This window comes from Coenobita brevimanus, chromosome 20, assembly GCF_032717465.1.
Source record: "Coenobita brevimanus isolate Jiangsu-jjx chromosome 20, ASM3271746v2, whole genome shotgun sequence".
Classification (NCBI taxonomy): Eukaryota; Metazoa; Arthropoda; class Malacostraca; order Decapoda; family Coenobitidae; genus Coenobita; species Coenobita brevimanus.
Window position 1 is genome coordinate 1,930,406 of NC_136973.1, and position 27,121 is coordinate 1,957,526.

General features: G+C 40.2%; 1 protein-coding gene across 1 annotated transcript; it reads left to right on the plus strand.

The window, feature by feature from the left end:
* LOC145391810 (acyl-coenzyme A thioesterase 1-like) lies at window positions 1–26,429 on the plus strand. The gene is made up of 9 exons (XM_080266299.1): window positions 1–135; window positions 4,515–4,669; window positions 5,697–5,856; window positions 6,812–6,980; window positions 8,503–8,705; window positions 15,382–15,570; window positions 16,518–16,712; window positions 24,161–24,298; window positions 26,390–26,429. Exons 1-9 carry the CDS (start codon window positions 1–3, stop codon window positions 26,393–26,395), a joined length of 1,350 nt encoding a protein of 449 aa, XP_080122425.1. The 3' UTR covers window positions 26,396–26,429.
* Window positions 26,430–27,121: the final 692 nt, after the last annotated feature.

The window sequence follows — 27,121 nt, forward strand, 5'->3', positions numbered from 1 at the left end:
ATGGAGAAAAACCTGGAAAATGATGGAATTGAGAGCTTCACTAATCACGGGGATGCACAAGCTCCACCATGGGAAGACTGTGGTTTCGAAGAAATGAGCAATACTTCCACCGGCCTGGTGGTCTATGTGGTGGAGGTCATCCACTCGTTTGATTTAGTCCTGCCTGCGCCTTCCTTATTCTTTTTCATTCCTTTTCAGACTCCCATCCTCTTCCCAGATCTCCCACTATTCTCTCCACTACGGGTGGCTTTGCAGTGACATGCCTGTAACACAAGAAACCATTTACAATGCTGAGTGGTTACCACATAACCAAATAAGTGATGTGGAGCCAACTAAAGCGTCTCTCTTAACTGGGTGGAAATAGAAATGCGGCGTCCACCCGGGAACCAAACCTCTACAGTCCTTCCTGCGCCTTGCTGTCTACCCTAAGGGAACATCGGTTCACTGAATGGGACGGCTCTGCAGCGGTGGTGGCTCGTCTGCGGTTGATGGGTGTGCTTGGCCAGACAGACCAATGTTACTCAAAAAAAAAAAAACTTTCACCGACCTCCAAGCAGTATGTAGGCTATTGACGAAGAGTACCAGAGCAGCTGGAGAAAGCGACAGTGCACATCAGATTGACATCTTAAGTTTCCCTTTCTATTTTATAACTCATTGGGTAAACTACAGCACATTTTTTTTTAAATGACGGAGATAACTGTTTCTTGGGAGATAACACTTCGAGCCACATCCATTATATTTTACCATGTACACTAAGTAAATTAAGGCATATGTGGAAAATAACGGAGGTAACACTAAAATATGATGCTAGTCACGAAGAGGTGCCAGCGAAATTATATAGGGTACAGTACGGCATTATCTTTTTCTGCCACTAAGCGCAAAGTTCAAGAGAGTATAGCCCAACTTGGCTACCTCGGGCTGTTTTATGCGGGAGCTGAGTACCTCTTCCTTACGAGTTTATCCATATGGCACATTTATATTATGCATTTTACTGTACTTATGCAATCCATTTCATTATTAAGCCATATAAGTGGAGAGTAAGGCGTAGCATGTATCGTAAAATGCAGTAATAAGGAACACAGGTAGAACACAGGGGCCCTGCAACTTGGCAACCCTCGTAAGCCAGCTGATGAACCCAACATCCCCCAGCCAACAGAGACGGTAAAGACCGAGTTGCATGGACTAGGGAAAGAGTGGGCAAGTTTGACTGAACATTTAGGAGTGGTTGAGAGGTTAGTTGTTGTTCTTGTTATGCCTGTTGTTATTGTCCCTGAATCACATAAAACGTGAACCTGATGGACTACAGGCTTAAGATACCCTTTTACAGTCCACCATCATCCTTTTGGAAGAAAAGGAATTGGGGCAAGATTGTATAACTACAGGTACCTGCCGGGATATATCGATGCCACCAGATGAAGGCCTCCGTGATTTTAACATACCGATACCTTCATTTTATATAAAGAGGGAGGTGAGGTACATTTATAAAGACAAACCCTGATATCAGTGCCACCACATGAAGGCTTCTCTGACTTTAGCAGATAAGCCTACCTGTACTGACTTCACATAAATCAAAATCACACCATCTACAGCCTTAATTAGTGTCGACCTACTCAATATACATACATATAAACTCTGTTCTTCCAACAGGAAATCCAACTTTCATTACAACTTTCTTGTCAGAGTGTCCTTGAGCCACCCCATTCCCTTACCTTTAATTCTGACAATCATGCTTACTTTGCAACAATTGTGGGTCTGCCCTGACCTGTTAGTTTATTGTTTGCATCTGATGGAACTGGGCCACTCTCAGCTTGAATGCTAAGTCATGGTTGCATGATATTCAATGAGCTATAGTTGTGAGGTACCTGTGAGTCTCCTTGGATACTATGTGTGGTTATTAACTAGGCTGAAAAGGGTTTAATGATCTTTGTCAGATGAAAATGAACTGACTATAGTATGCTAGCACCCAAATACAAAGTACTTAACCCTTGCTGGGCTACAGAACTCATATGGGGCACAGTGAAGGTCTGCAATGGGCCACGCTACAATTTACACTGGTTATAAAATAAAGACTCTGGGGGAGATAAACTGCCTTACAAAGAATGAACTTAGCAAAGGTTAAAGCAAAAATAAAAATGGAAGGAGCTGAATGTGTGCTATTTGCAGAGTACATGAATTTCATTAATGTACTAATGACACTACTGCTGTAGTACCATTAATGTACTAATGACACTACTGCCATGGCCCCAGGCTCATTTGAATGTGAATCCTGAGGACTGCAGGTGGAAGTTGCCATTCTCCTACATCCTCCTTTTGGGGGATATGGAGTTGAGGAACCTGTGTTTAACTACTGCCTGGTTGTAGCAGTGCCATAACATAAAGGCCTCCCTCTCCATCACAACTAAGTAAGACAGTGTAGGGATACAGTTTAACAGATGGTGTTAATTCAATGGGTAAATCAATATAGCTGAATAATACATCCCCAAGGACATATGCAAAGCCTTCTTGAACAAACAACTCCCAGAGAACAGCTAGAGTTAAGTGAACTGATGGAAAAAAAAAAAAAAAAAGGTATCTGCTTGTATTAAACGTAAAGTAAAAAAAAAAAATACTGTACCATGTGTAATGTACATGTCAATTTGCATACACATTACATGGGCAGACAGCTCAACCATACACATTCAAGCTGTCCCAATCCTGAATGGCAACTGATCCATAGGGTTTAGAAACACCACTTTGTCACAGGAGAAGCTACCTGCCCCCAACTAGTGCCATATGCCTGGGTGTAGATGTGCAAGGGTTTGGAAGTGCAGGGTGACATAATATTTGCCACAAGCATATAGGGAAACATATGACTCATCCAAAGAACTTACTGTTTATCCATTAGCTAATTCTCAGTTATCTCCCTATTACCACGCCTACCCTAGTACATTGTGAGCATGGGCATGGGATGACTGGATGAGCTTGATGATAAAATAATTATCTACTAATGTTTCTTTACATTTCAGAAACAATTAGGAAGCAGGCTACAAAACAAGCCCTGAAGCAGACTACAAACAATGCTTCCATCTGAAACACAGGTATGATTCAATATGAAATACAGGTTACCAAGTACTATACTTCCATTAAAGGTAATAAATTCTCTGTTGCATATTCATTATGCAAATAAATTATTATAATAATAATAATAATAATTTTCGATTTTGAAGGCTCCAACATGCTTGCATGCATCGGCCTTGGTCACCTAATGGCAGCTCTCCATGTTCCTTGATCTCTGGCAGCTTCCCTATTTAGTCCCTTAACCCTGAGGTCACACTCAGTGACCTCATCGCTGGTCTTTTTCGGTCTACCTCTCGCTACCATACCCCCAACAATAACACTTACTTTCTGCACCCAGTTATCATCCCCCATCTTCTCCACATGCCCAAACCATCTCAATCTACCTCTCCTCATCACAACACCAACACACTCCAGTCCCATCCTACCTCTCAACTCTTCCATCATAAACCTTGCCCCCCAAAGCCTTGCACTTGAGGACACACTGCACATCCACCTAATCATTGCCATTTCTGTACATTTCAGCCTGCGAATATCCTCTTCCTTTACTGCCCAGGTCTCACTACCATACAGCAATACATCCCTAACACATGTCACATACAAGGATCCCTTAGCACAGAGGGAGAACCCTCTCAAAGTCAGGAGAGGCAACAGCTCCCTAAACATCTTCCAACCACTCCTCACTCTAGCCACAGGGCTAGCTCCTACCCCACCTTCAGTACATGTCTCCCAAATAACAAAATTCTTCCATACACTCAAGAGACTCAAAAGCAAGTTCAATCCTTTCACACCTGGCAAAATCTACATGCTCTCCCTGACACACCGCACACATGAAATCAGCATTATCTTGCAGTTTACCATTAATACCACTACATCTCTTATGCACGCACTTATCACAAACACTGCACAAGATGGAGTTACTTCCCACACCCATGTGACACATCATATATGGCCACTCTCCCTCTTCTATGACAATACCACCCCCAGCCCTTGATACTACTACTACTAATAATAATACAGTAATTACTACTACTACTACTACTACTACTAATAATAATAATAATAATAATAATAATAATAATAATTCACTGTTACTACAGTATGTACCATACCAAAACAAATGCCTAGTAGATCAAACATGAATGAAATGGTACTACAGAATATTCCAGACTTACAGAAGAAATAGCAATGTACAATATTTTTTATAATACATATTTTTGCCTGTGATGTTATGTTGGTGTTGGCAGAATGTGAAAGTGGTGGTGGAACCTGAGTTATGTGATGTTATGTGAATTATGAATGATGTGTGAGTTACGTGATGTTATACGAATTATGAAAGATGTGTGAGTTATGTGATGTTATGTGAATTATGAGTCATGTGTGGGTTATGTTATGTGAATTATGAGTCATGTGTGAGTTATGTGATGTTACATGAATTGTAAGTGGTGTTATGTTGGCAGGACGGTGTGAGGATAGTTGTGGAGCCAGAGTCATGCCTACATGATGAGCCAGTCAGTGTGCGGGCTACGGGTCTGCAGCCTGGACAGCAAGTCACAATTCAAGCATCCATGACAGAAACCAGAGGTGTTAAGTTCATCTCCTATGCCTACTACACGTGTGTAAATTTTCCTGCATATCAGTTATACAATACATCAATATGCCCTTGTTATTTATCTCCTATGCTAATCTAATCTAAAAATTACAAGTTTCTTCTTCAGGAATTCCCATACTGGGATTAGTCATGGTACAGCAGATGTTTGTTGTGCAATGGAAGCTAAACCAAGCGCCAAAACCAGCCAACCACTTCCTAACTGTTGCTGGTAGTTGTTGGGAACAAAAAAAATTGAGATGCATAAGGAGATTTCTAACAATATGAGTCTCAACTTGGACTTAGACTCTATGTACAGTTACTCAGAAGGATCACCAAGTGATAACTTGTGGCTGTATGTTTCCTGCCTCAGAGTGATAACTGTGTGGTCAGTGACCATGCTTGCAGTCACATTTCACTCTCATGGGAGTACCTCCCAGGGTTGCCGGTAGCCACCCACCTACTATCTATCTTATGTCTTTGTTATTTTAGTTCCTCTTCTATGACCACAACACATGCACATATTTTCCTATATATTTGTCAAGCAGTAAGCTCTCGTTATTTCTCTCTTATGTATGCTACTTAGGAGCATTTTCTCCCAAACGTCAGTCATAAAATAAGTCCTTGTATTTAAATTTATTTAATTTATCCTCTACATGTGTGTGTATTTTCCTGAACATCAGTTTTACAGTAAAGTCTTGCTATATATTACCTTTTCTTGACATACTTTTGACACCAAGGACATTAAGTTTATCTCTTAATCCCACTACATGAAAGCATCTTCTCTTCTTTGTGGTTGCTCCAGCTTTATCTAAGTGTGAACTAGTTGGGTTACAAGCTGAAGTTGCCCTCTTACAGTCCACTGTTCACCTTTCAGGGGATAGAGAGAGAGATGAGAGATATTTGTATGGCTGGGCAATGGAGCTTGCCAGTTATTTCTGTGGCATGGTGTGATGGTGTCCCTCTTCAGCAGCGCATGATATGTTAAAGATGCAATGTGTTTGTAGGTCTTCAACTGTCTAACTACAATAACATAAATTCTTAACACCCACAGGGCAGACAATGAAGGAATGGTGGATGTTGAAAAGATGGAGTCTGAGGGTGGCCATTACAAAGGTGTGTTTCCCATGGGACTTATTGGAACTTTACAGCCAGCACCCACAGAATATCAGTACACCCGGTTTTTTAAGAGGGATGTGGAAAATCCAAACATAGTGAGTATATTCAATTATCCTGATAGATATGCATGCATGTGGCCTCCTACAAGACTGTCTACAAAGCATAACTAGAACAGAGGGTTGAGCTTTACCTTAATCATATTGTAATGCACCTTTGTACTATAGTGACAAAAGAGAGATTTCTCACTAGGTCTAGGTATTCTTTAGCTCCATCCAGTGATACAGTGGCTGCAGCCTTAATACAGATTACTGCTAAACAATATTACTGTACCAAATCTGACTGTTCATTATAATGGGGCCTATCACCATCCACTCACACCATGTAGTGCTGCTTTGGGTGTCTGCCCTTTCCTCTCATCTTTCCTTCCTCTTCTGTATTTCTTTCTTTCATTCTTTCCTCTTTCTTCTGCCTATGGGTGAAGTTACACTCCCTCTTCTGTCTTTCTTTCTTTCTTCTTCCTTCTGCCTATGGGTGACTCTACACTGAGTGACAAGCCAAATGTTCCCTGTACATCAGGAAACCATTTACTACGCTGTATGTAACCATATAACCAAATTAAGGTGCCTGGTGGTTAAGTGGGTAATTAAGGTGCTTGTATCAGAATGAACCTGTGTAGGTTTATATCCATGGGGTGGTTTGGGTTTACTACCCACATAATGCCACTCAGGGATGAGCGAGGCTGGTCACTCGCATCTTAAATGTCAGGACCAATTTGCCTAGTCCCAGTACATATTGGCAACTGACTTATACTATATGGTGATGATGATGATGATGATGATGATGATGATGATTGGTGCTGGGGAGAGAAGAAGGAAGAGGGTGATGACAATAATGATGATGATGATGATGGGTGTTGGTGAAAGGAGGAGGAAGAGGGTGATGATGATGATGATGATGATGATGATGATGATGGTGATGATGACAATGGGGAAAGAGGAGGATGAAGAGTGTGATGATGGATAAGATTTACATTACTTGATCTGATGACAGGTAAAGGTAAGCATACATGAGGGTCACCTGAGTGGGGAGGAGTTGTGCCAGCCCACCTCACCACCTCCCTTGGCTTCAATGATGCACCAGCGGCATTACATGGGTCCGGGAGTTCAGCGCATCCCAGTCCGCTATGGCAGGGTGCGCGGATGCCTCTTCTTGCCTCAGGGTCTGTAAATTTAAAAGTATAATGTGTTTATTTTCATCTCATGGAACAGGGCTACTCTCACAACTTAAATATGATAGTCAGTCCTGGAGTAGAGTGCATCCCAGTCCAATATGGCAGGATTCATGGCTGCTTCTTCATGCCTCAGAGCCTGTACAGTATATGTGAAGGAGAGCCTTCACATGGTGCTGCTGATATATAAACTGTGAATTATTACTATTATCCATCCATCATCCAATCCTCTGTTGCCCCATGAGGACCATAAGAGCTCAGGGCTAGGCAAGTTGGTCCTGACATTTAAGATGAGAATGACCAGCCTCACTCATTCCTGAGTGACTGATGACAATGACGACGACAATGATGATGACTGATGATGATGATGACTGATGATGATGATGACTGATGATGATGATGATGATGATGACAATAATAAAAGCGATGGTGATAATAAACATAGGTGGTAGGTGGTGGCAACTATCATCAACTCACTTGATGTAGTGCTGCCTACTTCTTCCTTAGCCTTTATCATCCACTCACTTGATGTAGTGCTGCCTACTTCTTCCTTAGCCTTTATCATCCACTCACTTGATGTAGTGCTGCCTACTTCTTCCTTAGCCTTTATCATTCTTTTTCTGTGTTTGCCCTTCTGTCTTTCTATGTCTCCCATCTATCCTGTCACTTCTTATCGCTTTTCTTACCTTTACAGGTGGCTTTACATTGAGTGACAAGCCAAATGGTTTCCTGTAAGCCAAGAAACCATTTACAACCCTGGGTGGTAACCATATAACCAAACCACACGTGCTCCCTACGTGTCAACAAGTGGGTTGGTGAAGGGTTAGTGCCCCTCCCCGTAAAGCATATAACTCAAAGTCAAACGGCCACCCCTTACGGGATTATGGCGTCTGGCAATAGATAGATAGATAATAAACATACAGAGCTGTGCACATATTAAAAACAACCTGCATGTTGCAAACATTAAAATCATGTAGACAAACTGTTCACAATGTAGTAATAACAATAAATATACTACACACACAAGGAGTACAGTAATATATGAAGCCGTACTTAACTTACTAAAAGTCTTTTCTATAAGGGTGAATTCTGGAAAGTTGAGTGAGGTATAAGGGAAGGAAGAAATCAAGAATGAGGTGGAGGGATGGGATGAAGTTGTATATGAATGAGGGCGATCTGACCTAGAGAAAGGGCAGCCTGATGGTAGAGGACAGGGTGACACAGTGGTAATCTGTCTGCGTCCACCTCCTCCGTGATTAAGGTGTCTGCTATAATTAGACAGATAGAGAGTAGCATACCCCATCAAATGTACACCCATCTCTCCATCTTGAATGCTGAATTATAACAATATATGGTATTAACACCTGAATATGATGTTAGTTACAAAGAAGTGCTTTGGAAAGAATGTAAAGTTGTTTTTTTTTTTTTAAATACTGAGCTGTATGACATAAACTGCAAAGCAACAAAAATCTTCCTCAAGTTAGTGTTAATGGACTATAATTCTTCACCTCAGGCCCTGGACCCTTCCCTGGTGTGGTGGACATGTTCGGGACGGCTGGTGGACTGCTGGAGTATCGTTCGGCCCAGCTGGCTACGAGGGGATTTGCAGCGCTGGCTCTTGCATTCTTTGCTTATGATGACCTGCCAAAGACACTGGAAGCATTTGACATTGCATATTTTGAGGAAGCAGTGGAGTTTTTAATGAAGCATGAAAAGGTAAGAAAGAAGACAATACTAAACTGTAGTTGTGTACTTTAACTTGGCCTTGATTTTTGCTTTCTTACTTCTTTCACTTAATTCAATGGTAGAAAAAAATAATACAACAGCTCTACATCCTTTCCATAGGACTTATTCAAAACTAGCACCAGATTCTAGCATTGATATTTTGCTATGGCTCAGCATTCATGATGGAAAGATAGTAATTTTAAGTCATGTTAGAGTAAACTGAGTACACCTGTATTGTACTAATGTTTCAATTTCAGGAAATTGTTTTGCCACATATTCTGTATTTCACAATGAGAATTATTGTGTGGATGGGATGCATGGGGACAACCATCATCAACTCACTCAATGTAATACCATTCTCAGATTGCTGTACACTGAATGCCAAACTAGTTTCCTGGATATCTGGAACTATTTATTATGCCTGGACGATAACTACAGTACCAAATCCCCACAGTACGATTACAACAGTAAGGAAAATTCATTTGCTTATTTCCATTTGAAAGACCTTAAACATGCCTACATAAGTCAGCTTTGTTCACTTGATAGTGGTTTTGATCTCTAGCAGTCTCTCTGTATATTTCCTTCACCCTGAGGTCATCTTGTAGGATCTATCTTATGGTGCTCTACCTTCCACATTCACAGCTGCAGATTTGCCTCTGCAACCTATGGAAAACCAGCTGATGTGGGACTAGTGGTATCAGGTACCACACCACTGAATTGAACCAAAGCTTGGTCCCTGCCTGCACCGAAGGGTACTGGGCATACCAGTTCCCAAGCTACCACTTCAGCATGAAATACAGCACACTTATACAGGCAAACCTCATTCTCAGTCAGAGATGTGTTTCAAAATATCATTAATTTTTATATATCAATGGTGTTGTAAATTCAAGGAAAATGGTAGATCAGTTTTATATATAGCAATGGTAATCTGACTGGCAATTTTTCTATAATTTCCTTTGGACTTACTGGCAGAAAGGAAAAGAAAAAAGTTGAGTTACAATAAAGACTTATTGGTCTATCAGAAACACAAGGGCACGAGGTTAGGCTACTCATACAAGACATTTAATGCAACAATGAACAATGTATATCATCATCATCATCATCATCATCCAATCCCTTTTTGCCTCATATAAACAGAAGTGTAGGGGTCTGGGGCTAAGCTACTTAGGCCCAACATTTAAAACAATGGTGACCAGCCTCAGCTGCCCAAGTGGCATTTCATGAACAAGTAACCCCAACCACCCCTTAGATGGAACCCTTGCAGGCTCCATCTGGTTGGAGCACCTTAATCCACTAAACCACCACCCATCATATGATCTTTCCAAGATAAGTCCCGCGTAAATGAAACCCCAAGCATGTTCAAGGATGATGCAGGATTAAGCTGAATATTATTAAACATTAGTGGGTATACCTGTGGAAGATTTTGTCGGGTTGACAGGTGTAAGAACTGAGTCTTAGATGCATTAAAAACAACCAGATTATTATTACCCCAGTCAGAGATACAAGCCAAGTCAGACATTAGGTGTGCCAGAGCTTCATCCCTTGTTTGTTGAAGTAACTGCTGAGATGGGCGTTGCGGGAACCGAATGGAAAGGTGAAGGGTGGAGTCATCAGTGTATAAGTGGATAGGGTTAGATGCACAGCTTAGAAGGTCATTGATGAATAAAGGAGGAGAGTTGGTGATAGGACAGAGCCCTGAGGAACACCACTGTTGATAGACCTAGGAGAAGAACGATGGCCGTCTACAACAGTGGCTATAGAACGACCAGAAAGGAGAGGAAAGGGCAGACACCCGAAAGCAGCATTACATCGACTGAGTGGATGGTGAGCGCCCCCACCTACCACAATTATTATAATTATAATTATAAATATTATTATTATTATAATTATTATTATTATTTAACATATTATTTAACATATGGGTGTGAGACTATGGTGTGGCATGAAAATGAAAAGTCAAGAATAAGAGCAGTGGAGATGGGACCGCTGAAGAATGTATGTGGAGTACAGAGGGTGGATAGGATATGAAATAATGTGATTCGTGAAAGGTGTGGAGTGAGGAAGTCGGTGGACACCATAATCGAAGAGAGTGTCCTGAGATGGTATGGTCATGTGGAACGAATGGATAACAATAGAGTGGTGAAAAAGGTATACCTGAGCGAATTTGAAGGGGGAGGGAGGCGAGGTAGGCCAAGGAGAAGGTGGAGAGATATAATGGATGAGGGTTTGAGGAAGAGAGGTTTGGAAGTCAGTGAGGCTAGGGAACTGATAAGAGATCGAGCTGGCTGGATGAATGTTGTGAGGAGAAGTGCATGATCAGGGATTTTGGCACCCCTTGTGAGCATGGCAGTGTCCAGATTGACTCAATCGGATACATTTGTGTGAAGCTGCAGAATGTGGTGAATGTTTTTGGCGTATCCGGTAGAGCCAGGATTCCGGGGACTTGAATGATGAGTGAATGGAAGTGTAGCCTATTTGGATTGGGCAAGTTTGTGCTGTCTGGACATTGCTACTCCTCACCCTGCCCTTGGGTGAGAAAGGAGGTCCGGATAATGATGATGATGATGATGATTATTATTACCTATGTTTCTCATGGGGCAATGTAGGATTGGATGATGATGATGATGATTTTCATTATTATTATCATGATCTAGTTTTTGAAAGGAAGTAATATTTGTTCACTCCATTGTAATGAAACATTATTGTACAGTAGTTCTTTCACTTTAACTTGGCCCAGATTTGTCCCTTTGTAGTTTATTTCACAAACTTCAGTGGCTAAAAAAGACAATACTATGGCTCAACACCCTTTCCATACCACTTTGTGACCAACATCATAATTTAGTGTTAATCTGTTATTAAAGCTCAGCATTCATGATGGAGAGAGTGCAATTTTAGGCCAAGTTAACATAAAAAGAATTGTCATCCACATCTGAAATACAGTAATGAATAGTAATTAAATTGTTTTGCAGATACTGTCACATGGAGTAGGAGTGATTGGAACAAGTAAAGGTGGTGACTTGGCACTCTCCATGGCATCATTTATTCCTGATGTGATTGCCTGTGTAACTATAAATGGGTGTAGTGGTCCTGTGGGTGTTGGCATGAAAGTAAGAGATCATGTCTGCCCTCCCATTCCCAGCTGGGACTACAGTAAAATCCATGTAACTGATGAAGGAATTGTTGAACTTTATAATGCATCAGTGCATCCCAGTTTTTTCAAAGATTCGGCCTTGCCTATAGAAAAGAGTAATGCTGCTTTTCTCTTCTTGGTTGGTGCTGATGATAGGGATTTAAAATCAGAAATGTATGCTCAGGATGCATTCAAAAGACTTTCAGATAACAAGCACCCCAAACAGTATGAAATATTCTCTCTTCCTGGTGCCGGCCATCTCATAGAGCCGCCATACTCGCCACACAGCCATGCCTCCTTCCAGCACAGTCAGATGCTTGTCATTTGCTGGGGGGGCACTGCTAAGTATCACATAAGGGGACAGGAGAAGGCATGGGTGAAAATGATTGACTTTTTGTGGTATCATCTTGTAAAGCAACACACTTCTCTACCTCACAAAGGAAAACTTGAGCACAATACACTTTTTAGTAAACTATGACTTTTCAGATGATTTACAATTGCTCAGGGAAATTTATGTCCAAAGTTATGCTTATGAACCTACAATACTGCAAATAAGAAGTTTATTTATTACAGTGACAAACTACCTCACTGTACACCTCACTACTTATCATGGACACATTATGTCACAAATACTCTTGACCCTCTGCTTATGTGGCTAATGTGTATACTAAGCTCCCTGTGTACACAGAATCCAAAAAAATCGGCCACTTCAACCCAGTAAAACTACAGGATTAACCAAATCACTAGCCTGACTGCCACTTTCTCACTAATATGACCCAAGCTTGCCTGTATACATTCTTAAGACATAATGGTACCCTACTATAATGAGGTAAAACAGGCATAAGACAGGGACATTAAAGAGGTTAACAGCAACAAATACTCTAATGGCAGTGACCTTAAAAGATGCAGTGAGTAACAGGATGGTGAGGTGGGAGACTTGTTAACACCAAAACCCTGAGCCACATCAACACTCCAAACGCTGCAACATCTCCTCCTTCACCATCAAACACAGTGTCACATGTCTTGTGGAAGGTTCTGCAGCAGCCTCTGCCATTTTACCTTTGGGTGAACAAACACATCCCACCGCAGTAACACAGAAAACATAGGATTTCTTACATGGAAACACAGCCAGGCACACTTGTACAGAGAGATAGCTAAAGGGAGGGTGGTATGGTGGATTGTGGGGAGGTTCACACACAATTACATCACTGCCTGGCCAATATGAAACCTGCATTTGCAGTGACAGCAGCATATATGGGATGAATGGGTCATATTTGGGTCAGCTGTGTAAGAGGAAAAGGTATGCATGGGAACTTTAAGCAGAGGGTAGAATGTACATAGATGGTTACTCAGGAAGTTAGGCTGTGAGCACAGTGGTCATATTCCCTATATAAATAGAACTGTAATGTATGAACACCAAGATGGATTCTTCAGATATAGTACAGTGCCTTATTATTGATTCAATTTAAACACAACTGCAAACATAGTCTAGTTTACCACTGGCTTGCACACATACATGGCACTGTTTCTCAGTAACTTGACACTTAAGAGTACTGCAGATGTCACCTATATGTTTTAATGATACCTGCCATATATATTTGATATTGTTGCAGAGGATCCTAAATGTCTACTTTGTGAATTAAATTTTATGCAAATTAATAATGGTATTCATCTTCAGTACTAATTACAGCATTATGCAGTACTGAGATAGGGTGCCAATGAAGTTGTTAAATAAGATGCAAGCCACTGTTTCCAAATACTGTATGGTGTAGGAGTAGACTAGTATGCTGTTTAAAGAGTTCCCAAGAGGGAACATTGTATCATAATATCTGTACTGTACTGTACTTATTCCAGTGTTGTTTGCTGATACATCTAAATTATGCAGTTTACAGAGTACTATAATATGAACTTGTAATAAAAATATATTTTAAATTAATTAAAATGCTACTGTATACTGCTAGTATCCCATACCCTTCAAAAAAAAACTCTGCAGACAAAAGACTATAAAGTAACCATGTCAAACCTAATAAAACAAACTCTGCTGACCAAGTTTGGCACCTTTTACTTCCTTAACAGGGAGGTTGCCTGAGATCACACAGCATGGAGAGTCACAATTAGGTGGCCAGGGCCAATGCACGCAAGCATGTTGGAGCCTTTATGTACAATATGAATGAAACTGTATAAACAGAGCAAGAAGTAGAATGAAAATTACCTGGGATGAGGTCATACAGTGTGACCATGGGGATATGGGAATAAAGAGAGAGGCTGCCAGAGATCAAGCAGTGTGAAGATCCACCATTAGGTCTCCTAAAGCCAACGAATTCCAGCATGTTGCAATCTTTATGAATGAACTAAACAAATGAGAGAACATGGTGACCCACATAAGGCATCTTCCAATCCACCAGGTGCTTTCTTGTGTGTTCTGGGGATGGCTTAGTCAGTGTTATCAATGTCTAACTTATCATTTACTCATTTCCTACTTCCTCTGCCACACCCATGCCTATAACAGCAGACTAAGCCATACCAAAAAGACATAAGATACTACTATAGTACTTGAGTTTCTAGTGGTGCATTATTTATGGCACACCCTGATCATAATTGTACATAGATACATAACAACACTGTATAATAAATGAAACAAATAAAAATTATCATTTAACATAAGAATTGATCCATGTTAGTATGCAAATTATCATATAATTCCAGAAATAAATGCCTTTGTGGCACCTGGTGGTCAAGTGGTTAGCATACCCTAAGCAGAATGATGACTTCATACATTTGACCCCATGCAGTGACTATTGTACTTTTGCTTAACTCTAACATGGCCAAAAATTGCCATCTCTCCATCTTGAATGCTTAGAAATAACAGATTACCACTGGAATATGATAAGTCACAAAGCGGTGCAATAAAAAGGAGGAAGAGCTGTAGTACTGTCTCTCTGCCACTGAGCTACAGGAAGTAAGCTACAAAAGGATTAAAATCTGGCCCAAGTTAAGGTAAAAAGTGCATAGATTTTTCAATCAATACCATCAAGGAAAATAGGCTGGTTACTTACCCTTGAGTACAATGGAATACAGTTGCCTTTGAGCATTTTTCTCTCTCTTCTCTCTCTGTCTCTCTCTCTCTCTCTCTCCCTCTGTGTGTGTGTGTGTGTGTGTGTGTGTGTGTGTGTGTGTGTGTGTGTGTGTGTGTGTGTGTGTGTGTGTGTGTGTGTGTGTGTGTGTGTGTGTGTGTGTGTGTGTGTGTCTCTCTCTCTCTCTCTCTCTCTCTCTCGCTGCAAGTCTATTTATCTATGCCTTCTTCCTGCTCTATCTATAATTGCCTCTATGTCCATACTTGGTTCCTCAGGTCATCAGACTTCTCAAAGGAGCGACTGAAGTAAGAGAAGGGATGATCTATATTTATTTATCTATCTGTCCATTTTTATCTACCTGTCTCTTTACTTACATATTTATCGATATCTATATACAGTATATCTCTTTCCAGCTCCATCTATAACTGTCCTCCTCTACACTGTCATTCTCTTGGCCCTACAGGTCATGAAACCTCGTGTAGGAGCAGTTGGAGTGAGCAAGGGAGGGGATCTGGCACTGTCCATGGCCACTTTCATCCCAGAGGTTAAGGCTGCTGTCTGCATAAATGGCAGCATTTCTAACATCCAATCCAAGCTGGTCTTACGTGACAGAACCCTACCAGGATTACCACTTGATGGAGGAAAAATAAAGGTGCTGTATGTTGAAACACACACAACATATGGTAAAAACGTGAAGGAGTGCTGTGTTGTTGATTTGGATGTGCTGGAAAACATTAGGAGAAATGCTCTGTGAGGGTTTGGCCATCAAAAGAGGAGGGAGAATAAGAGACTGACTAGAAGAGCATGATATAGAAAAAACAATAGAGGTACTGTATGTTGGAATGGGCACGACGTTTGGTGATGAAATGAAGGAGTGCTGTGTTATCGATCTGATTGTGCTGAAAAACATTAGGAGGAATACTCTGAGAGGGTTTAACCATGTCGAGAGGATTGAGAATGAGAGATTGATTAGAAGAGTATGTGAGTGAGGTGGATGGGCGGAAAGAGGTGGACCAAGAATGAGATAGAGGGATAAGGTGGAGATACATATAAGAGAGGAGGTGTGAGATGAAGAAAGGGCAAAGTGATACCAGAGGGCAGGGTGACATGGAGGTGATTTGTTTGTAGCCATCCTTTTTGAGATTAAAGCATCTGACTATGGATAAAGAGAGAGAGAATATTCAAAGAGCAGTAACAATTCAGTGCAGACTTCAAATAAAAAATGCATGGTTTCAAAGACTTTTCAGAAAATGGAATATTATGGAAAGTAGACTAATAATAATAAAATGGATTATTATGGATAGTAGAATAATAATAATAAAAGGGAATATTATGAAAACAGAATACTCATAATAATAAAATGGGACATTATGAAAACAGAATACTCATAATGATAACATGGAATATTATGGAAAGCAGAATAATAACAGCTAGGAGGAAGTCATGTAAAAAATAGCCTACAGTACAATGAACAGTAAATGCAATGAAGTTACCTTGTATTAGTAATCTATCATCTGTTGTTATGGGGCAGGCTGTTACCTGATACCATCTTGCCATATGAAACAAAAGGAAATCTTGTAAACTGAGGCAATATTTCAGATTGTGGATGATATATTAGACTGCTATGAAACTGTGGAGAATCCTGAGGACTTCCCCGAGACGATCATTCCCATTGAGACAGCAGACGCCAACTTTTTATTCCTTGTTGGATGTGATGACAGGAACTGGAAGAGTGAGATGTTTGCTGACCTAGCCATCAAGAGGCTCAAAGAAGCTGGACGTAACAACTATGAGGTATGTACGCAACTGTGTGATCTTGACAGAAATAAAGCCTATCTATCTGTCTATCTATTACCAGATGCCTTAATCCTGTAGGAGATGGCCACAAATAAATCGCCTCCACATCACTCTGTCCTCTGCCATTTGGCTGCCCTCCCAAACAGGTTATATTTAAAAGGAATGAATTCAGCCTCAAATTACTCTTTAACAACGTAATCTTACTGTACTGTACAGTACAATGTGTCAGGTAAAATGAAGACATGAAATAAAAATCATGGTCCAGTACAACCTCCCAAAGCCAGACATTCCAGAAGCCATGTATATTTGAAGGCAAAGTTCATCTGTGAACAAATATTGCAACGAATGATATATTATGAATACAGGGAAATTCTTTGCATTTACTGTTCAGGGTGATGCAGGCTATTTTCTACATGATTTTCTCATATTTATCCTTGTGATTCTACTTTCCAAAGTATTCCATTTCCAAGAAGCCTTTGGAACCAAGAATTCTGGATTTGAGAGTTTGTACTGCAATATACACAAGTTTTTAATTATCTGTCTATCTATCTATCTACTGCCAGATGCCTCAATCCCATACGGGGTGGCCACAAACAAATCGCTTCCACGTCGCCCTGTCCCTCGCCATTTCACTGTCCTGCTTCCAACCCACCCCCACTTTCTCATATACCTCTCCACTCCATCCCTCCATCTCATCCTCAGCCTACCCCTCCCTCTCCCCCCCTCCACCTCACTCACATACACTCTCCTCCTCAGTCTCTCACCCTCCATCCTCTCCACATGGCCAAACCACCTCAGTGTGTTCCTCCTAACGCTTCCTATCACATCCTCATCCATGCCACAATGCTCCTTTATATCCTCATTTGTCAGCCTGTCTCTCCATATGACTCCACAGGCTCCTCTTAAATAACTCATTTCCACTGCTCTCACTCTTGACTTATGTCCTTCCAACAACGTCCAAGCTTCACTACCGTATGTTAAGAGTTGGTATCACAATACTGTCATGTAGTAACTTTTTCACTTCCATGCTCACTGCTTTCAAGGAACCAGCAACCTTTCTTCCTTGCTGTACCCTTTCAAGCATTTCACCCTCCAAACTTCCATCCTTACTCATCACACTACCCAAGTACTTAAACGTACTCACATTTTCCATTTCCTCACCATCCAGCCTCACTGTATATTCACTGACTTCACCTCTCTCAAAGACCATCACTTTACTCTTCCCTACATTCACTTTTAGATTCCGTTTCTTACACACTCTCCCAAATTCATCCACAAAGCCTTGCAGCTCCCCTTCGTCTTCACTCAACAACACAGTGTCATCTGCAATCAACAGTACAGGGAGTTTCCAAAAACTACCCTCTCTCACCAGGGCCACTCCAACATCCACTGCCCTACCTTGTACCTCTTTTATTACCCCATCCATGTACAGATTGAACATCCATGGAGACATAACACACCCCTGTTTCAACCCAACCTTCAAAGAGAAAAATTCACTCAGTTCACCATCCACACGCACTGCAGCCTTAGCACCATCATACATACTCTTCACAGCATTCAACAACTTCCCATCTACTCCATATATTCTTAATACTTTCCACAATCCTTGTCTATCCACCCTGTCATATGCTTTCTCCAAATCCATGAAAGCCTCATACAACTTCTTTCCCTTCTCTAGAAACATTTCCACTAAAGATCTAAGAACGAATATCTAATCTACACATCCTCTTCTCTTTCTAAAGCCTCCCTGTTCTTCTCCAACTAATTCCTCTGTTATTTCTCTAACTCTGTCAATAAGTATCCTACCATACACTTTTCCTATTACCCTAAGAAGACAAATGCCCCTATGATTACCACACACTTCTTTCTCCCCTTTTCCTTTATACAAGGGAATAATTATACCTGACTTCCAATCCTCCGGGACTCTACCTTCCTCCCAGGCCAATCTGCACATCTTCCACATCCATTCTACTACTCTCTCTCCCCCATGCTTCAGCATTTCACCACACACTCCATGAATTCCTGGGGCTTTCCCTAATTTGACTTTCTTCATTCCTTTCACAACTTCTATCCTACTGATTTCTTCCTGTCTTCTCAACCTCCCTCCTTCTCCCAGCCATTCCCCAGCCATTTATACTTATATTACTTCGATCCTCTATGTTCAACAATTCCTTAAAGCGTTCTCTCCATCTGCCACTTTTTCTCCCTTCTCCACTACTAATCTACCATTTTTATCTTTCACTCCCCTGCTAACTTCACTGCCACCCCGTCTTACTCTCTTCACCTCCTTCCAGAACATTTTCTTACAGCCCCTCCACCTTACATTCAAATTCCTTCCAAGTTCCTCATCCACTCTCTTCTTACTCTCTCTTACTAATCTTTTCACCTCTCACTTCCTTTGTACATATAACTCTCTCTACCGCCTCTCTGCCTGTGTCTGCTTGTCTGTGTTCCTAGTGACATGCTGTAAATATGCTGTGCTCTTCAGTACTTCTGTTGTTTGTTATTTCACCTGTCCCCATCTCCTGAGTCATACCTTTAGCCCTTCACTATGATGATTTTTTTTCTTTTATTTTGCCCTTTGAAAAGAATTTTATGCAGTTTGGAAAGACCTGTAGTACTGAACAGGTTATTGAATCCTATAGCTAACTCCTCCAGTAAAAAAAAAAATTAAATTAAATTTTTAAAAATCTGCACTGAATAAAACTATCTTCTTGTGACATGAATAAAGGTTTAAAATATATCACCAAAGTGAAGTGGTTATATGCTTTTTACTCTGACTTGGCTTAAAACTCTCATCTTTCCATCATGAATGTTAAGTTGTAAGAACATACTAACACTAATATATGATCCAATTCACATAAAAGTGCTACAAAAAATATGTTGAGCAGTGTTATTACTCTTCCTGCCACAGAGCTGTGTGAAATCAGCTGCTAAAGGATGAAAATCTGGAACAAGTTAGAGTAATAGCAGTAGACAGCAGTTGTAAAAAGGGTGTGCTTCTTTGTAGTGCTGTATTTTCACCTCATACACTATACACTTCTCAAACTATTGTGTTGCGGCATTTGTCTCGTATTTCTGTGGGGTGTATTCTTGTAAAAAAAAAAAAAAAAAAAATCTGTATTATCATTTTTATTTTTATTATTATTATTATTGTTATTACTATATTATTATTATACTTGCAGGTAGGTGGGGGCACTCACCATCCACTCACTCAACGTAGTGCTGCTCTCGAGTGTCCGCCCTTTCCTTTCCTCCCTCCATTCCTTCCTTCCTCTTCTGTCTTTCTTTACTTCATTCTTTCCACGTCCTTCTGCCTACGGGTGACTTTACACTCCCTCTTCTGTCTTTCTGTCTTTCATTTTTTCCTCTTCCTTCTGCCTGTGGGTGACTCTACACTGAGTGACAAGCCAAACTGTTTCCTGTACACCAGGAAACCATTTACTATGTTGGGTGGTAACCATATAACCAAATTATGGCACCTGGTGGTTTAGTGGGTAATTATTGCGCTCTAATCAGATTGAGATGGTGAAGGTTTATATCCAAGGTGTGGTTGGGGTTATTGCTCACATAATGCCACTCAGGGATAAGTTAGGCTTGTCACTTTCATCTTAAATGTCAGGACCAACTTGCCAAGCCCCAGGCTCCTATGCTTCTCATTGGGCAACGTAGGACTGGATGATGGATAGATGGAATTATTACTATTGTTTACTGCAGTTCAGATACTCTAGCTGGCCCTATTTTTAAACTACAGGTAACTATTACTGTTCTGACGGATAAAAACTCAAAAGTCCCGGTTCGATTACAAAAAAAATGTCTGAATTATATTGTAAACCTACAAGAAAGTAGTTCAGCACTGTGCATGTAAGTGAATTAGTACAGTACAGCACATGTAAGATTAGTACAGTATGGTGCAAGGTACAGTAAGTAGTACAGTACTGGAATAGTGCATGTAAGGTTAGTACAACACAGTGCATGATAAGTAGTAGCCTACAGTATAGAGCATGTAAATTAAGTAGTAAAGTATGGTGCATGTAAGATTAGTAATACAGTTCAGTTACACCTGTAATGCATGTAAATCACAAATTATTGCCTCTTTGTACTACAGGTTCACAGATACAAGGGAGCAGGGCACTTGCTAGAGCCTCCTTATTCACCCTTCAGTGGAAGCACGTACCACAAGTTGGCTCAGAGCATTATTTTACAAGGGGGTGTCTCATCATTGCATATCAAGGCTCAGGTTTTGGCCTGGGATGTACTCTTACACTTCTTAAACACAAAACTGGTGGTTTCGAGAGGCAAGCTGTAACCGGACCTAAAGCAGGCAACGGAGATCAGTAATGGACTCATTTTCATCATTTTGCTGCTCATTTCTACTACTACTACTATTTCTGCTATAAATACTACTGCTACTACTATTACTACTTCTATAGTACTGTTACTACTACTACTACTGCTACTACTATAACTACTACTACTACCACCACTACTACAACTAACTCACAAGCCTAACCATTTGCAAGTATTTTTACATATAATGTATTTTTGTATTGATTATAGAAATTATGATACTTTTACTGTGTGACATCCTACCTCTTAATCAGTGTCTTTCAAATAAAAAACACGGTACATCGAAAAAATTATCCTTAGTTATGCGATCACAGGCTTGAGACAGCATTGCTGCTGTTTGATTTATTACCTCGCCGGAGACGGAGTCCCATGAGGTATTGTTTTTGGTCGTTTGACTGTTTGTTTCTTTGTTTGTTTCTCTGTTAGCAAAATTACAGAAAAACAGCAGAATGAAATTACATGAAGCTTTCAGGATATAAGGGCACTGGCCTCAAAAGATAATTACTAAAGTTTGGAGGTAACAGAGTGAACCTGAAAGGTCAAAATCAAGGTCACCGATTTTCAGAGGGCTATAACTTGAAACTGGTTGAAGATAGAAATATTTACTACTTTTAACATACAGGGAGGGGGGGTGAGTTGGGGGGAGGGGAGTCAAATGGTGGGTGACAGAGTGACTTGGAGGCGTTTTGTCTGCGGCCACCCTTTGCGGGATTAGGGCGTCGGGCTATAGATAGATAGATAGACCTCTTACATGGGCTCTCATCTGGCACCAAGACCTTTGACCTTGTGTGACCTTGAAAGGTCAGACTCGAGGTCACAGATATTTAGGGGCCTATAACTCGAAACTGGTTGCAGACAGATATTTACTATTAGGCTATCAACATGTATGAAATCATATATGGGTTTGTAACTGGTACCATAACCTTTGACCTTAAATGACCGTGAAAGGTCAAGCTCAAGGTCATGGATATTTAGAGGGCCATAACTCAAAACTGGTTGAAGACAGATACAGTATTTACTATTATCAAAATATAGGAAGACTCATATGGGTTTTTAATTGGTACCATGACCTTTGATCTTAGGTGACCCTGAAAGGTCAAACTCAGGGTCACAGATAATCAGGGGGCTATAACTCAAAACTGGTTAAAGACAGAGATACAGTATTTACTATTATCAAGATACTGAAGTCTCATATCGGCTTTCATTTGGCACCATGACCTTGAATGGTTGGGCAAGGTTTGTTGTGCCTGGCACCATTTGTTTTTGCACTTCAGAATTTATGAATGTACACTGTAATTCAAGCAGTATATACAGTTCCTATTTTATGCTGTATTTCTTGAAAGAGCAGGTATACACAAATAAGTTACTAGAGAATATTTCAAAATTTTGTTCACTGTTTCAAACTACTCTACAGTACATTTGGAAAAAGTAAGGATGATTCTTTGGTGCCCTGTATTATCATAATATCACTAGTTTCACTAAAATATGATGACCTGTCTATAATTAAATACTGAAGTACAGCACAAATGTCCCCTTTCATTAATCCTTTATTATTATTTATGCCTGTAAAATAATAAACCACTTGCATTATGGAACACCATGTTAGACATAACTGGGGAAAAATATACCTGAAAACACGGCCTACTCTGTGTATCTATCATATCAGATAGAAAAATTGCTGCTAACAAATCTTCTATATGTATCTACTATATTAGGGGAAAATATTGCTGATAACACACAGTAAGTGTATATACCTGTATCATATTTGGGGAAAATACTGCTGACTACCCACAGTCTTTTGTATTTATCGTATCAGAGGAAAACCAGTTTTTTGTCTTTCTATTTAATTTACTCATAATTTGGGGCATTGCATGCATGTCTACGGGCAAGTAAGAGTCAGTGCATTCTGCCCCCACTTTGTTTGTTTACCTCAGGGGGGTGGGGGATTTAATCTCTATCCCAACCATTCATCCACTGCTAACTGGCTAACTACTGTACAGTAACTAACCCTCTCTCTCTGTCACAGCCTTGTTGAGGGTTAATAGCTACCCCTTGCACCCTCAGCAGCTACGTGCTAATACTGGTTATGATAAACTTTATCTTTAGAGTCTGTCTAAAAGGATATGCTGTTGCAGAGAGAAATCATGGCTTCCTACTTTGTTTTTGTAGTCCTTGGCTCATTAGGATTTGAACCAGTGGACTACAATGCATCCTCCTCCTTTCAAGGGACTGGGAGTTAAGAAGCTTTTGTATAACCTATCTCTGTGTCACTGTATGCATGTGTCACTCTTGAGCATCCCTACAGCTCTGAAATGCCTATTTAATACAGTACTACAAGTACAGTATCTTTCATAAGGAGACAGTGCTAAAGTATCTGAAAAGTGATTTCCTACTCATATATGGTGCCCACCCATTTTCTTCCTCCATATGGCTCCTCCACTGTCTAAAAATCATGAGGGCATAAACTGAGACCATAAACTAGTTATGGAATCAATTCCAGATACTGAGTGGGAAAGGCAGTTTGTGCTCCTGGGATTGCCATCATTTTTAATAACTAAGAAATTAAAGAAGCTTCATTCACTTACTAAGCATTGCAGACAGACACCTTCTGCTCTGTAATCAACAGACATGAATGTGGTCTCCTGCAACCTTACATTCCTAAGAAGAGAGACATTCTGAACCTAACAACTTGTCAATGGGTTAAAAGAAAAAAAAAAAAGTTAGTACTTTAACAAGGTACAGCAGAAGTTGTTACCGCAAGCTGACACCCTAAAATGTTTGGCAGAATGCATTAGTGGTATCCAAGGTATATGAGATTTTAGTCACTCTCAATACTGTACACTCCTGTATGTGCTGAAGTTACACTGAAGAATGATCAGGTATTAGCAGTAATTATTTATGTATTTACATATATGAGGGAGGGGGGGAGTGAGTTGGGGGAGGGCAGTCAAATGATGGGTGACAAAGCAACTTGGAGGCGTTTTGTTTGTGGCCACCCTTTGCAGGATTAGGGCGTCGGGCAATAGATAGATAGATGGACATCTTTTCTCTGTTTCCCTCTTACTTCAAAACTGCTATCCTCTTCCACCCAACAGGTTCACAGGTATCCCGGTACAGGTCACCTGATAGAGCCACCATACTCCCCCCACACTGCAGCGTGTTACCATAAACTATTGCGTATGCCCATGTTCTTTGGTGGCACATCCTGGCACCACACAAAAGCACAACACCAGGTATGGAAAACCACCTTAAGTTTTCTCAGAAAATGGGTTCATTAGCGGCATAATGCATTTGTTCTAACCTGACAAGGATCCCTAACCCTATTTAGTTTTACTGATGGCCATGTACAACAGTTAGACTGATGGGTTGATCTGACTAGTAACCATGGATACCCATTTCTACCTCACAACAATTTCTCACTGAAATTCATGCAACCAGGACTTAGTATTGAAGTTAGGAAACTGGTCCAGTTCCATCAGGTGAAAACATATTAACTAATGTTAATTCCGAGTTAAAAATGACCATATTTTCACAACTACATGATCTGGATAAACTAATCTCCTGTAGTCTACTTATGATATTAATGCAGTATTGAACAGTACTTACCAAGCTACTTATGAACACAGATCTGTTCTACAAATCCCCCAAACCTTGAACAGGCACCATTGTTTTGTTTTAAAATCCCCCAAACCTTGAACAGGCACCATTGTTTTGTTTTAAAATCCCCCAAACCTTGAACAGGCACCACTGTTTTGTTTTAAAATGTATGACTTAAAGAAACTGCAGCTTGAACTGTCCACACTGTATATGGTAAAGCAGATTTTCATACTGCTTAGTTAACCCAGTTTGTTATATAATAATAATCAGTGTACTGTATAGCAATGTACATTTCTTTGAAGAGTAAAAAGTATATGGTATAAAGTCACATTATCTGTATTCCATGTTCTACACCAGGAAAAAAAAAAAAAAAAAAAAAAAAAAGCCCTCTTCGGAAAGTAGAGACCCAAGGTTAGACAACCAAAGTTCAAAACGTTTAATGGTTGAAGTCCACTGTACGCCCCTGGTTGCATTTAACATGACAGAAAAACTTCTGGCCACTGCTAGGATTCAAAGCATAGTGTATATTCCACAGCCCTCTTCAATCAAAAAGCTTTGCCACCATACTGCCATGCATCAAGGCAAGTAATTAAACAAAATCATCATCCTATCCCAGTCTCTCCTAACATGGGAAAAGCTGTATCTAGAAGCACTCTAGCTATAGCTAGATGCCATAATCCGGTAAGGAGTGGCCATTTGTCTTTTAGTTGTTTATGAGAAGGGGCACTAACCTTCCTCCAAACCACTTGGTAACAAATAGGGAACATGTATGGGTTGGTTATATGGTTACCACCCAGCGCTGAAAATAGTTTCCTGGCTTACAGGAATCCATTAGGCTTGTCACTCGATGTAAAGCCAACTGAAGAGGAAAGAAAAAAATAGGAAGAGAGGAGGGGAGATATGGAAAAAGAATGAGACAGGTGAAGGAAGAAGTAAACAGCACAACATCAAGTAAGTGGATGATGGCTGCCACCACCTACCACCAAAACATACATAAGAGAGGAAAAACGTGTTTTCTTTAGTGAGGGTAGAGAAGGGAGAGTACAAAATCGTCCTGCCTACACCACAATTCTTCCTGTAAAAACAAGTCTGGGTTGCAATAGAGAAGCAATTGTAAATAAACTTGAAAATACCACACCTCATCTTCTTTGCCTTTCTTAAACTCAGTCTGCTGATGTGGGTGTGGATGTGCCAGTGGGAGTAAGAAATGAATAAATTAAACAAGAAAGACACTGACAATACTGGCTGAGCCGTCCTCACAACACAAGACAGCACCTAGTAAAGTGGAAATGGGAGCATTTTATGTAGGCAAACCTGTACATCTAACAGCATAACAGTCATCAATAAATTGGCCAATAAAGCCAATAATCATAATATGAGCTACATCCTGCTTGTAAGATGACTGCTACTGCTAGGCCTTTTAGAAAGGATTAGGCTAGTCTTTTCGAAGTTGTTAAAAATAAAAAGTTTATGGGTGACCTTGGAATGAAAAAAGTACGTAGAAAAGTGTTAAAATTAAAAATATATAAATAGAAATAAATAAATAAATAATTAAATATATACATATATATATATATATATATATATATATATATATATACTGTACACACACACACACACACACACACACACACACACACAAGGTTTTCTTGTTATCTACAGGATCATAAATTTTACTGTCACAGTTAAATACCCGATATTAAAGTGGGATTCTAATTACTTCTCAGGAGTGATGACACAACATCTGCACAATTAGTGAGAAACAAGTGGAACGATAACCATTACAGCACTGTCTTATGTCCAGGACTGTGTGTGTGTGTGTGTGTGTGTGTGTGTGTGTGTGTGTGTGTGCGCGCACATGCTGTTGCTGCTGCTGCTGAAAGTGTTAAGTCCTTTAAAAGTACACTCATTTTACAGGATGAATACTTTCACAAAGATATTACTGTATAGCTTCACTGTTTAAATACTGTGTAAATCACTGGCGGCATATGATAAACCATTAAAAAGAGTTAAGCTTACCAGAAGCTGAAAAGGTTGTGGAGGAAATGAAAAAGAAATGGCTAGTAAAGAAAAAAAAAAAGGGGGGGGGGTGAATAATGGCTATACTGAGAGTAATAAACACCTGGAAATACAAATAAAGAGAAAAAAGAGAGAGGTAAATGATGACCTTGGGTGAAAAATGAATGTGAACTATTAAAAAAAATGCTATCAAAATTATTTATTATCCAAGGCTCCCTGTACCTGCAAAATGTAAAGGAAAAAAATCTTGTACAAAACTGAAATGAATAATAGTGACCACACAGAGAAGTACAGTTGTGAACATAAATATAGGTATGATTCACTATGTTGTTTTTGTTATGGCCCCAGGTTCATACAAATGTGAACCCAGTGAACTGCAGCCTTAAGCTGTCTGTATCTAGCAATCCACCATCCTTCTTTTGAGGATGCTGAGGGACACT

Coding starts and splice junctions, on each gene's coding strand:
- LOC145391810 (XM_080266299.1), top strand. CDS start 1: ATGGAGAAAAACCTGGAAAATGATGGAATTGAGAGCTTCACTAATCAC. Junction 136..4,514: donor TGGTGGTCTATGTGGTGGAG/GTCATCCACTCG, acceptor TTATGTTGGCAG/GACGGTGTGAGGATAGTTGT. Junction 15,571..16,517: donor TTGATGGAGGAAAAATAAAG/GTGCTGTATGTT, acceptor GCAATATTTCAG/ATTGTGGATGATATATTAGA.